This window comes from Hyperolius riggenbachi, chromosome 1 (assembly GCF_040937935.1).
Source record: "Hyperolius riggenbachi isolate aHypRig1 chromosome 1, aHypRig1.pri, whole genome shotgun sequence".
Taxonomy (NCBI): domain Eukaryota; kingdom Metazoa; phylum Chordata; class Amphibia; order Anura; family Hyperoliidae; genus Hyperolius; species Hyperolius riggenbachi.
In genome coordinates, this window is record NC_090646.1 from 91,363,998 (window position 1) to 91,378,039 (window position 14,042).

General features: G+C 40.5%; 1 protein-coding gene across 2 annotated transcripts in view; it reads right to left on the bottom strand.

Moving 5' to 3' along the window:
* LOC137563731 (SH3 domain and tetratricopeptide repeat-containing protein 1-like) overlaps nucleotides 1–11,236 on the bottom strand; it is a 65,455-nt gene extending 54,219 nt beyond the window's left edge. For both annotated transcript variants that reach the window (XM_068276601.1, XM_068276610.1), the window contains exons 1-3: nucleotides 11,153–11,236; nucleotides 4,201–4,322; nucleotides 1,945–2,050 (exon numbers count right to left, since the gene is read on the bottom strand). In XM_068276601.1, the coding sequence (XP_068132702.1) occupies nucleotides 1,945–2,050; nucleotides 4,201–4,302 (208 nt within the window). In that variant the 5' untranslated portion in view covers nucleotides 4,303–4,322; nucleotides 11,153–11,236. The remainder of the gene's footprint in view (nucleotides 1–1,944; nucleotides 2,051–4,200; nucleotides 4,323–11,152) is intronic.
* Between the last annotated feature and the right edge of the window lie 2,806 nt (nucleotides 11,237–14,042).

The following is a 14,042-nucleotide window of genomic DNA, read 5'->3' on the forward strand; positions in this document are numbered from 1 at the left end:
GTCCAGAGGCTTTGTGGATCCTCCTTCAGCCCACCATTCCAGCACTTGGTATCTCTAAACATATTCGTCAAGAGGTTGTCAAATATGTTTCTCTTGGACACGCTCCTGCCATGTATGAAGGCATCCAGACTGGGGATGCACAAGTGAGGTCGTCACATGGCCAATAGAGGGAAGCTACTTGTGCATGGCTTTGCTCTACCAGGCATAAACGGTCCATACTCGCACATGCCTAGATACACTCATGGGTTGGAGCAGCATGGCTACAAGAAAAAGGGTCCTTAGCAGCAGTGGTGATCTCTAATAGGATCTGTCAGAATTCTAGCGGTTTATTTATGCAGGAGAAGCTGTCATATGTGTATGATTTAAGTTTTAATGTTCTATGCAAAATTTCATTGTAAAGTTGGGGTACTTCTTTAAAATATTGCTCTGGGACATCTCAGCATATTCCAGACAGTGAAACTTTTATAAGATTATTTTAAGTTGTAAGCTAGAAGATTGTTGACATGTACTTGTTACAAGGCTGTTACAGCCAGCAAGAAAAGATAACATTTCCCAGCCAGAGAAAGTCAAAATATGAAAAGTATAAACAAATTGAAATTGAATACCATTGTCTTAAGAAGCACTGTTGCCATTTTATATTGCAGAAAGATATTAATAATCAATACATTCCTTATAAAGAAAGAAATAATTATTGTTAAACCCTATAATTACATAAAATAAAATGTAATACTTTGAAATGCATTTAAATGCTGGATTCTGCAGTAAACGTTTCAAAACACATTAGCTGTGTTCCACAAAGATGTTTTGACTATGAGTGTCCTTTGGAATGTCAATAAAATTTTGCAAGGTTTTTTCTATTGTCCCGTATTTAGGACAATTATGCCACCTGGCGGTTTCATAGACGTATAATTAATATTATTAATACAGCTTATTATTTAAATGATTAAACAGTGACATCTGCTGGTGGAAGTTATTAAATTTATTTATTCATAGGAAAGACAAATGTATATAGAAAAATATTTTATATTATTAAGTTTTATTATGCAATTATTTTTTATATGATTAATTGTTTTAAGAAGAATTATATAATAAGCTAGGTCTGTCTCGCAACCCCCCTCCCCTCCTGCCCCTGTGACCACCGCCACTGCCGAATAGTCAGCACGCATGCACATGCCCACCCGCCCCACGCACGCACATGTCCACCCGCGCACACATCCGCCCGGCCCTCTGCTTCCCCTGTCCCAATAGCTGTCCATGCTGCACATGCGCAGTATTGCAAATGCACTGACACAGGGACCGGGGACGCAGGGACACTTGATGATTATCATGTGTGATACTGTATATTGCTTAGTGATATTCTGCCAACAGTTTTGCCATTGACCTTTTGTCTATATTTCCGACAATTATTCCCTATCACACTTCCTGCCAAATAGTGGTCCTGTCGTGCTTGCCTTACTTCAGGAGCAAATGTTAAGATAATGTCAAACTCCAGCAAGACACACTCCATTGCTTCTGACATTTCCCCCTCTCTCAAGACGCTCCTGCACTATGGATGCAACAGGTTTCGAATATCTTTTCCCCCTGGTATTAGTCCTCTAAACCTAGGTGCGTCTTATAGTCCGGGACGCCTTGTGGTCCAAAAAATACAGTAAATTAGCATGAGCTGACCCATGGGTCCTTTTTAATGGCAAAGGACCATTACTCTTATTACAACTCCCTTATGTTAGCACTGGATACTCTGTAACACCTCCCAATTTTTGCATTAGCAGTGGTCAACAATCTTGTCAGATCTGGAAAAAATGGTAGAGATCATTAACCAAAATAGAGGTCACTGGTCTCATTTTGAGCCACCTTACCCAATCAAAGTCTAATGCAATAGTAAAACAAATACGAGCAGCAATAAGTATATTTATAATAAGAGTGATTATAATTATTTTCTTTTACCTAGTGAGTAGTAGGTTGTAAACTTCCAGATCTCTTCAAATGTTCGGAAAGTCACAGTTATAAGATCTTTATCACTCTCAATAGACAGCAGTCGTGCTGATAGCTCCTGTAAAAGTAACATCCACAATCACATTTTACCACCTAAGAGATTATGTTCATTTTACCAACAATGCTTATACAACTCCTTCCTGTATACAGGGCCAGAAAAACATAAATACATATAGTATTAGCCCTACTAAAAAATTGTCTGAAATCCCTTTCTGTTTTCCAGTACAGCAAGTATAAAAAAAACTAGAGTTGTTATCCATGCAAAAAAGCTTGTCAAACTGCTCATCAAATTTAGTTCTTTCCTGAAAAGTAAATAGAAGCCAAAAAAAAAGATGAATCTGAGTGAGAAAAGGCTTATGATAAGGTTTTATTGCTGTACAATTCAAAGGGTCAACAGTGAAGCAGATTTGTCATGGCTGCTGTTTAGAATTCAGTCTTAAAAGGAAGTACTTAAAAATGTGAGACTCAGTTCTATGTTCTATTTAACTTTAGTAAAACACATTAACAATAATCATCTCATAAGTTTATTTTTAGGTTTGCTGTAAACAACAATACATGTAAACTTGTGACCTAATTGAATTGTGATACAGTCGTTAAAAAGTTAAATCATCTTTGAAGGTTGTTGGGAAAAAATACACAAAGTTATAAAATACACAAAGTACATGTTTTAAATGATATATGCTGATTTGCCAAATTTAGAGCTTGTCGGTATAACATCTGTGAAGGGGTTTTAAGGCGACTTTCAAAGTGTATGTAAACTTCTGACTTCAACTGTGTAAGAATCCACCACAATATCCTGAGAGAGCCCTTTACTAAAACTTCTCTCTCTTTTTTTAAAAATGTTTTTAACCCTATAAAAGTTTCCCTCCTTCTAATCCAGCCAGCTGAAAAATGGAATGGATTTTCAACAATGGCATGCCCATACTGCTAGGTTGAAACAGAGCAAAACATACACCACCATAAGCCGTAATGTGAATTATGGCTATAGCAGCACTCAGACCGTAATTTGGGCGCCATCAAAAGACAGAGTCCAAATTATTTTTAAAACAGCATAATTTGGCCACCAACAATAGCTGGCAGGCGAATTTCAGATTTCCCCCTGACTCCATGGCGGCCTGGAGGGGGAACAGTAAAATAGTAATACATTTTTCGGCTTCATCCTGCGCCTAAATTTTCCGGTGCCGTCTTTGCAAGTATGCTGCTAGAAGGAGAGGGGGGGCAGGTAAACAAGTGAGGACTTGGCAACGCTTTTCATTCTCTGCGGTAACTTAATCTGAGTTTACCCCCTGTATTTGAGAGACACATTCAGGCAAAGACAGAGGGGGTGGATTCACTCTGTCTTTATTTGCACGGTTACATCACATTCCCTCTTTACAGAATAATCTTCTTGCTAAGAAATTCACTTCACTTATGCAGAGAGCAGTGGTGTACCTTGGGAATTTGACAGCCGGTGCTGGTTATTTACAGACAGCCTCCAAAAACAACCAATTTTTTTGTTGGGGGGGGGGGGGGGGTTTGACGGGTTGGGGCGCAGAGCACCTCGCTGCAAATTTTGGAGAATTTTTCGGGGAAAAGGAGTCATCAGAATGTGGACGGAGCTAACTGTTATGAAACTCTGTACTTTATACAGTGCTGCAGAAGATGTCATTGCCACTGGCTTCTGCAACAGCAGACTGCCCTGCATTATTGATTAATTACTCTGATCAGGACAAATAATCAATAGTCTAGGCCGGGCACTCTGGAATTACAGCAGCCAGTGATCATGGCTACTAATGACAGGCAACTTCTGAAGCACTAAACACATCCTGCCACCTCTCCCTGCTAATATCCCAGCTGCAGCACAGCAATCCTTCTCTCCACTCAGCCTGCTGCTCTGCACATTCACTCTACATCTAGTGCAGGAAGTAGTACACTCCCCTGCACTGCCTGCTGCTATTTTCCTGAATGTTGCCCAAACTATTAAAAAAGGTCCCAGGTGGAAGAACACAGTGACTGAGCACCACAGCGGCACCCCTAGCCATAGCTACACCCGGTGCTGTGAGCACCTGCAGCCTTATGGTAGGTACGCCACTGGTAGAGAGAGATGGGCTGGAAGCAAATTTGTGAACAACCTATAATGCTAACACTCGCACAAGGGTTTTAGTTTTTGCCCTTAGTTTTTATGTCATTGCCTGACTTTGTAAATTCCCCCTATAGGTGTGAACTTACAGAGAAGACTGCAGCAACTTCCTTGTTATCGTTCTCCAGCAGACGGAGCCTGTTCCTGAGCTCTGCTTGTAGATGGGCATCGGGCTTTCCTTCTCTTACCATGATCAGCTGGAGACCAAGATCTATGAGACAAATCATTACAGTAATTGGATTAGGCTTATCTGTACCTACAATATAAATAAGGCATCTTCTATGGAGGCTTCAGCTCCTTGATGGAGACAAAGCTGTGAAGAAGTGTTCAGTTTTTCTTCAAAGTATATTTCAATTTCCTGTTATGAGGTTGCAAATATAACTTACGGGTGACCACAGTTTGCAGCTAATACTGATGACTTGAGACCAAATTCAGCAAAAAAAAAACTAACAGTAGTTGGTGAAAAGTGCACACATAGCTCCCAACAGTCCCTCTTTGGGAGCCCCGTCCCTCTGTCCCTCTTTCCTCCTCATGTGTCCCTCTTTCAGGACTTTGTCACTCTTTCTATGTAAATATATATTATATGTCTCTACTAAAATGTGTTTGATTGACTCTAAACTTTATTCTCATGCTTTACATTGATATATTACTAATTTTAAAATGTTAATATGAAGGACAATGAACCAGGATAGAGAGGACCAGTGTTGTTTTAATAATAAAACAACATATTTTTCTTATGAAATCTTTATGGTATGCGTGACTAGGGGCGTGCCAGGGCATGGATAGGGGTGTGGCTTAAGTGTTCCTCTTTCTCATCTCAAAAAGTTGGGAGGTATGTGCACAATGTACAAATTGAAACACAGCAAACAAGTATCAACTCCACAAAAGCCAAGCTCAAATTCGCAACCCTAACTATCTAAGTGTCAATAAATACAAATTATATTTACAACCAGTCGAAATACAGATATCATCCAGAAAAGGTGAAGTCTAAACAAGAATCAGGACAAACCATAAGGAAAAATAGCAGACAGAGAATCAGAGAACAAATACGGACCAGGAACACACCAGGAGGCTCTGCGGTATTGTGGCAAGTTGGGGAGGAAATAGTAGTCCTTACAAATGCACCAGTGAGAAGTAATCAGTGAAGTAAAAGTGCAAGTCTTGGTAGGAACAGCATAGAGCCACCTATTGGTGGACAATGACTGTTCATTACAGTCCAGAACACTGCAGGATTCCTGACATTTCCCTTTGGGTAGTGATAATATCATTCACTTTGGCAATACCGTTAAAGTAATGCTGAGCACAAACAGCAAACAACACCTATTCTCATTGGGTGCTCCCTCAGCAGTCTCCACAGCCTGCCACACAGTATACTGGTAGCTACATCAGGGTGTCTGAAACAAAATTATACACCTTTCATTCATTTATAAGACTAATGGGAACTAAGTCACTGATCATGAGTCTTCGTGTGTAACTTGTGGTGCCACTAAGTTCTACTTTCCAAAGTCTCATAAGAGAAAATGTTTTCTCTTTTACCAAGTAGAGCAGGGGTCAGGAACCTTTTTGGCTGAGAGAGCCATAAACGCCACATATTTTAAAATGTAATTCCGTGAGAGCCATACAATATGTTTCAAACTGGGACAGTAGAGCTCATATCCCTGTTGCCATGGTGATGTGTACGCAGTTGATCCACCAGGCAGCGGAAGTGTCAGACACATCTTCAGCTTCTCTTGGATTTCAGCAACATCAGCAATTTCCCCGAGAGCCAGACAGGAGAAATACTGACTAACAGCTTGTACAATTAGCTAGCTGACATGGGGGTTAATTCACTATGCAGGACGAGATCCCCACACTTTGGCCCAATAGGCTGCCAGTCAAGTGACAGGCAGCCTATTGGGCCAATCAAAGTGCCGGGATCTCGTTTTACAAAGTCACTGGACCTGACAGGATCCAGAGTGGGACAATTGGAGCAGCTGTTCGTTTTAGGGGTAGCGCGAGTAAGTTAGCAGTGCATGCTACAGCAGTAGCGTGCACTACTTAGAAATTTTTACTTGCGCTTTCACACTAAGCTGCACTGCTTGAGCAGTGCAGCTTATTGGTTCAACCCCTACTGATTTGTCTGTGGGCCATATGTAGCCATCAAAAGAGCCACATCAGGGTCCCGAGCCATAGGTTCCCTACCACTGAAGTAGAGGAGCAGAAAGCAGAGTTAACAGATTCTGCACAGTTAATATGGACACTGGCTCCTATAGGCAGAGTTCCAGGAGAAGTAACTGCTGGAAATCTATGTGGCCAGTCTGTTGTCTTATTTTTCTTTTTTTTTGTACTTGTGAAAGGTGCATGGTAAACCTAAGCAGAAACAGTGCAGATGAGAGTAAACATAGACCAGTCAGGGAAGAGTTCTTACACCTGCCAGGGTCTGTGTTAAAAATGCAGCTCCAGTCATTTACAAAAAGGAAACTAACCTGCCATTAGTGCAGGAAACCCTGCCTGCCAGTGGGGAGATGTGGTTTCCCACTCACCTCAACAATCCCTTACAGCAGAGCTGCAGACATTTTTATATTGTTTTGGATAGCATGAGATGAGTTTGGACCATTTTTTAGATTTTTATGGCCGTCTCTGTCCTCATTGGGGATACAGCCCCTCATGTTCTATCGCAGAAAGACGATTTCTTTATGTTTAAAGGAATCCTACTGAAAAGCATGGGGCAGTCCCCCCCACTGTCGTATGTGCATAAGTTGGGTGCTGAGCGGTTCTGCTGGTAAAAAGAAAAAGTACTGATATTTTATTATGCACTTACCCAGCACACATTCCCATTTAAACCCTTCCCTCCTAGTGCTTAAAACTACCCCTCCACCAACACCACCACCACCACCACCTACTGTGTTAGAAGCTCATAATTTAAGAGCTGTCCATTCAAATGGAGGGACAGCCACCGTTATGATTATTTACCGATACTTGTGTCACGCTTGCTAGCAGAAAGCATTTTAGCGAAATTCCAGACTGCTGGTTCAGCCCTAATATTAACCCCCCTTTAAGTGCCTAAACCTAACCTCTGCCTCCTAATTCCTTACACTAAACCCGGTGCCCGAACGACCATTATTTCCTTTGTAGTAACCGACTAGCTGCTATATGCATCGGGGGGCCCAACTCACCGATTGGGCGCTCAATTACAGATCATTTACACTGGCGTCAATTAGGCGCCTGCCGAGCCCCATGTCCAAATGACGTAATCCGGCCTCACTGCCTGTTGTCACTGGCTTGCGAATGTTGTGTCTGTACTGTTTGTTTGTTTTTTCTACCTACATAATTTATTACAGAAACTTTTTTGCTCTTATTAAAACTGAAATTATCATGTAAGTAAAAATGTATATATTGCTTGGGAACCCTTCATGATCTGCATGGCTAGGAGTACAGTGATATTATGTACTGGTATTTTGTATTAGTGCACTGTATAGTGTGCCGCCCTCTACCCCCGGTGACATTATCTTGCTTCCAGTCAGTACTTGCTTCAGTAGCATTCTGTGTTCTCCACATAGGATCCATTTGTCAGCAAGTTGCATTGTTTACTAAACCCGCTGACTGCCCTTCTCTCTGTCATCTGAGGTCCTGTAAATTATCAGATCTATATCCTGGCTGGCTTCCTTCCCTCTGACCAGTACATCACAAAAACACTTCCTTTCCAATACAAATCCCCTTCCCCAGTATCATGTGATCCCCTCATGTTGTTATCATCGCTTAGCTGGGAAAAGAGTTCACCTCAAGGCTCAGAGTCCTCCCAGTCTGATAAAGCAAACTAAACAGAGTTATTTTTTGGAGAGTTGTTACATCCATTCAAACCAATTCCCTTTATAAAGTTTCCGTAATAAAAATACATTCTCTTTTTTTTATTTATAGAAACCATGTAACAGAAAAAAGTGACCCTGGAGAGTATTTACCTCTGGAGGGGGAAGCCTCTGGATCCTATCGAGGCTTCTCCCTCCTCTGTCCCACGGCGGTTTCGCTGGGCCCCTCCGAACGGCGGCCATGTAAATACTTACCTTCATCCAGCGCAGGCGCAGTAGCAGCTCTCGGCTCGGGGTCAGGTGTAAATAGCCAATCAGGGTTGGGTCCACTCTACTGCGCAGGGGCACCTTTTTTTTACTACAGTGTCTCTTTAAAGGGAACCTAAACTGAGAGGGATATGGATGTTTCAATTTAAACAATACCAGTTGCTTGTCAGGCCTGCTGATCTCTTTGGCTGCAGTAGTTGCTGAATCACACACCTGAAACAAGCACGCAGTTAATCCAGTCTGACTTCAGTCAGAGCACCTGATCTGCATGCTTGTTGAGGGGCTGTGGCTAAAAGTATTAGAGACACAGGATCAGCAGGAGAGTCAGGCAACTGGTATCATTTTAAAAGGAAAAATCCATATCCTTCTCAATTTAGGTTCCCTTTAAGAGGTAGAGAGAAGAGAAATAATATACTATAATCTTAAAGACTTTCATGTGCTCTGATATCTGTGGCCTGCCTGCTAACCATTTGGCCAGCGGCATAGGGCGTTGGGAAAAAATGGCGTTGGGAAAAAAGGGCGCGGGGTGCAAACGATAAGCAGTAATACCGTTTAGAAAAATATTGTGTTGTATTTCGTTTACAAATAATGTTTTACAAATGTATAAATCATTAAATAATTTGTATGAAATCGGCAATTGTGAAATCGTTAATCTTCCCTGTTTCAAAAGTGAAACTTATAATTACGTTTGTTAAAAAGACGATAATATATGTTTAATCGTTATAATTGTATATTATTGTGAATAACCTTCATTTATCGTTTCTTCTTTTAATAAAATCTGAAAATATTGTTTATAACGATGATAAAAATATAACTACGTTCGTAATAAGTGTTGTAAAACATTAGTAAGTAAGTATTACTAAAATTTTACTAAAACTATACCGAACCCTACTCTCACATGGAACCCTCCCTGTACCTATCCCTAACCCCTAAACCTCCCTGGTGGTGCCTAACCCTAAGACCCCCTGGTGGTGCCTAACCCTAACCACCTCCCTGGTGGTGCCTAACCCTAACAACCCCCCTGGTGGTGTATATTGTACTGTAACTATACCTAACCCTACTCTCACACAGAACCCTCCCTGTACCTATCCCTAACCCCTAGACCCCCCTGGCGGGGCCTAACCCTAGACCCCCTGGTGGTGCCTAACCCTAACCACCCCCCTGGTGGTGCCTAACCCTAACCACCCCCCCTTACTGATCGCTTTATTATGTGGATAATAATGTTTTACAAATAGTGACTGTAAAAAATATATTGCAATTTACGTTACGTACTGATCGCTTTATTTTGTGAATAATAATGTTTTACAAACAGTAAGGGATACCATTTTAAATAATGTTTTAGTTAAACACGATAAATATGTTTAGTATTTGTGTAAACGTTATTCGTCACGGGCGCATTTTCTAAACTTAAATCATCACAAACACAGTTATAAAACATTAAAAATCTCTAGGTACCGTTTGTAAAACGTTAATCATCTCCGGCGCCCTTTTTTCCAGTTCGGCGTCCATTAAACAATATTTATTATGGGAGTGAATGTAATGTAATGTTCTAATAAAATTGTTAAAAAATAAAACAATTCCTTCCAGTTCTGACAAGATTTTGCCAAAACTGGAATATATCAACTGCTGTCAGTTATAGATCAGTTGCTGACAGTAATAACTGAAAGGACAACTGTTAAGCAAGGTAATGTCCACGTTTACCTATGGCTCAAGTGAGCGATATCACAGTTTAACAGTGTGCTGACCAGGAAGCTGTTATGGGGTAATGACCATTTTCAAAATCAATTGCATTGATCACAGTGGACAAACAGGATGCAGGAGAGGAGAAAGAGATTGAGGAGTAGACTACACTGGAGGTAAGTATGACCTGTGTATGGTTATTTTGACAGGTGGATGTTTATTTTGAGGGGTATGGAGGCTGACTTATTTATCTCCTTTTAAACTATGCACATCGCCTGCCTGCTAGCTGTCCTGCTGATCCACTGCCTCTAATACTTTTAGCCATAGATACAATACGATACAATAACACAAGGTCGGATTTACAGCTTAGGAGCCTATAGGCAAAGATGATCTGGCGTCCTATGCCCCGCCCCTCAGCACAGGTCACATCCCCAAGTTACGTCCCCTTTCCTTATGAAACACCGTATTTTTGGGACCATAAAGGTGGCCACTAACGGTCTAATTTCTAGCGAAAAATCGTTGGTTGAAAATAATCTCAGTTGATGGGCACAATCGATTATGAACGATTGTAAAAAGTCTCAGTTGATGGGCACAATCGATTATGAACGATTGTAAAAAGTCTCAGTTGATGGGCACAATCGATTATGAACGATTGTAAAAAGTAGTCGTCCGTTTGGATTTTTGTCAATCCAAAATTTGGATTTTCTTGTTGATTGTGATAGATAGGAAGCAAAGATTGGTTCGTTGATGGTGTAGTAAACAATTTTTCCTCCGATCAGAACTTCTGATCGCTCAAACGATTTTTTCACTGGAAATTGGACCGTTAGTGGCCACCTTTAAGCCCCATCTACACCATACATTTTTTATTGCGATTTGACTCAATTCGATTCATTGATTCAATTCAATTCAATCCAACATGTCAGATCAAAATTCGATTCGATTCATTTTGCCATTGTCCTGCAATGACAAAATGAATCGAATCCCGTTCGGACATGTCGGATTGAATCGAATTGATGAATCGAATCGCACAAAAAATTGTATGGTGTAGATGGGGCTTTAGATCCTGAACAAGCATGCAGATCAGGTGTTCCGGATGAAGTCTGAATAGATTGATCACATGCCTGTTTCAGGTGTGCAATTCAGACATTACTGCAGTCAAAGAGATAAGCAGGATGCCAGGCAACTGGAATTGTTTAACAGGAAATAAAGGTGTCAGCCTCCACATCGCTCTCTCGGCTCAGTTCAGCTTCCCTTTAACACTGTCTTATTGTCGTTTACCCATTCAACAAAACACCATTACTTTTCTTACCTGATACAAAGGCATCTGGTGGGTCAGGGACCTTTTCTGATTTTTCTTTCAAACAATCATTAATGTGGACAAAGTCTGACAGACTGCGAGATTCAGCTGCAGGAGGATAAAGTGTACGTTAGGCTCATGGCACATTGTACAGTTCTATCAAACTCAACAACAGTACAAAGCAATTAAGCAAACAGGAAGCAGGAAATTTGGGCGCATGAGGCAGGTGGACAAAAAGGGTGCTGTCATTGACTCCCATATTAATTAAATATCGTTTAACAGGTGCCGAACAGGAAAAAAGGGCGCCCATGATCATTTATGTTTTCAAACTGCATCCGTGATAAGTAATGTTTCCCAACTTCGCCGGCGACCAGTAACGTTTACACATAAAATAATACTTATTTATAGTTTTGAGTTAAACCGTAATGTAATATTTAAATAATCACTTTTTATAAATCATTATTTTCAACATATAAAGCCGTCAACAAATAAATTGTAATATATATATATTTTTTTTTTTCATTAACACTCTGTAACACAATATCCACCAAATAAACTGTGCAACAACAAAATCATAATATATCGTTTTTCACACTTAATACTGATAAAACACTATTATCCATCTGATAAACCGAGCAATAGCTAAATCTAATGAATAATGGTTACAAACATACTAAACATATCTATCGTATTTAACTAAAACGTTGTTTAAAATGTTATCACTTACTCTTTGTAAAACATTATTATCCACATAATCAAGCGATCAGTAAGTACATTGTATTGTATTTTTTACAGTCTCTAGTTGTAAAACATTATTATTCACACAATAAAGCGATCACTAAGGGGGAATTTAGGATTAGGCACTACTGGGGGGATTTAGGGTCAAGCAGCACTAGGGGGGTTTTAGGGTTAGCTACCAGCAGGGGGGAATTAGGGTTAGGCACCACCAGAGGGGTCTTAGGGTTAGGCACCACCAGGGGGTCTTAGGGTTAGGCACCACCAGGGGGGGGGTCTTAGGGTTAGGCACCACTAGAGGAGATTTAGGGTTAGGCACCACCAGGGGGATCTTAGGGTTAGGTACCACCAGGGGGGTCTTAGGGTTAGGCACCACCAGGGGGGGTCTTAGGGTTAGGTACCACCCGGGGGGGTCTTAGGGTTAGGCACCACCAGGGGGATCTTAGGGTTAGGCACCACCAGGGGGGTCTTAGGGTTAGGCACCACCAATGGGATCTTAGGGTTTGGCACCACCGGGGGTCTAAGGTTTAGGGATAGGTAGAGGGAGGGTTCTGTGGAAGGAATAGGGTTAGGTTTAGTTGTAGTAAAATGTTAGTAATATTTACTCATGTTTTACTACAGTTATTACAAACGTACTTACATTTTTTTTTTATGATTTGATTTTTTGAAATATGTGAATTAAGTTTTAATCTGTACTTAATGACTTTTTAAAGGTTTATCAATTTTATAATAAAAATTGTTACAAAATATAATTTAGAAACTTTATAGCAGTAGAAAATGTAAAGATATTTTCTTGGATCCTGATCTGGTTAAATCATAAAAAAAATAAAATAAAATAAAAAACAGTACTTAAAAGTACTTTATGTAAAATCCATTTTAAAGGGACTCCGAGCAGTGCAGAAACTATGGAAAGATGCATATCATTTTAAAGCTCTTTTTCTCCTCTTTCCAATGATATATAAACCGCTGCCCTACGCATTTTAGTTTTTGCTATTTTCGCGATCGAATTTGCTGCGGCCGCGATTTCGATTGCGAAAATAGAGAAAACTAAAGGCATAGGGCCGCGGTTTATGTGTCGCCCTGTGTAATACAATGTAACTATGGAAAGATGGATATCATTTTAAAGCTTCCTTTCTCCTCTTTCTGGCGACACATAAACCGCGGCCGTACGCCTTTTAGTTTACTCTATTTTCGCAATCGAAATCGCGAAAACTAAAAGGCGTAGGGCGGCGGTTTATATATCATTGGAAAGAGGAGAAAGAGAGCTTTAAAATGATATGCATCTTTCCATAGTTACATTGTATTACACAGGGTGACTTTTTCTGCTAAATGGAGCTGCTGACTTTAGGACAAAGTCGCCCTTTGTAATACAATGTAACTATGGAAAGATGGATATCATTTTAAAGCTCTCTTTCTCCTCTTTCTGGCGACACATAAACCGCGACCCTACGCCTTTTAGTTTACTCTATTTGCGCAATCGAAATCGTGAAAACTAAAAGGCGTAGGGCGGCGGTTTATATACCATTGGAAAGAGGAGAAAGAGAGCTTTAAAATGATATGCATCTTTCCATAGTTCCTGCACTGCTCGGTGTCCCTTTAAATCATAATAATTATAATCATCATTGTGAATATACAAACGTTATTATAATTTTCCGTCTATAATTACAGAAAATAGTGTTTTACCAATACAACATTTCATAGACATTTTTTAATGATTTTAATTTGTAAAACATTATTCTAAACAAAATATTAAAATGTAGTTGTTTTATAAACGATATTTCAAATTAACGTTTACACCAGGCGCCCTTTTTCCCGGCACCCTTTTTGCATGAATGTAGAATGTATCAATGTAGAATGTATGACCCCCCCCCCCCCTTAAAAAAAGATAGCATATGGCCCCTCACCTCCAGACTTGAGTAGAACACTTGATCTGCAGACTTTTTTGGGGTCAGTGACTTGAAGTTTGTGTCAGTGATTCTCTTATGGAATCTGCATATACAAAAGGAGCCTATCAGCACTGCTTATTCAGCACTAGTCACGTCAGTATGGGGTGGAGGTCCGCTCATCAGGCTCTGCACAGGCACGAGGACTGTTGCCCATCAGGGATCAAGCCTCAAGTACAAGGCTAAGGCTGTACAGATGCGTCACTAGCCTTCAGGCTAGCAGC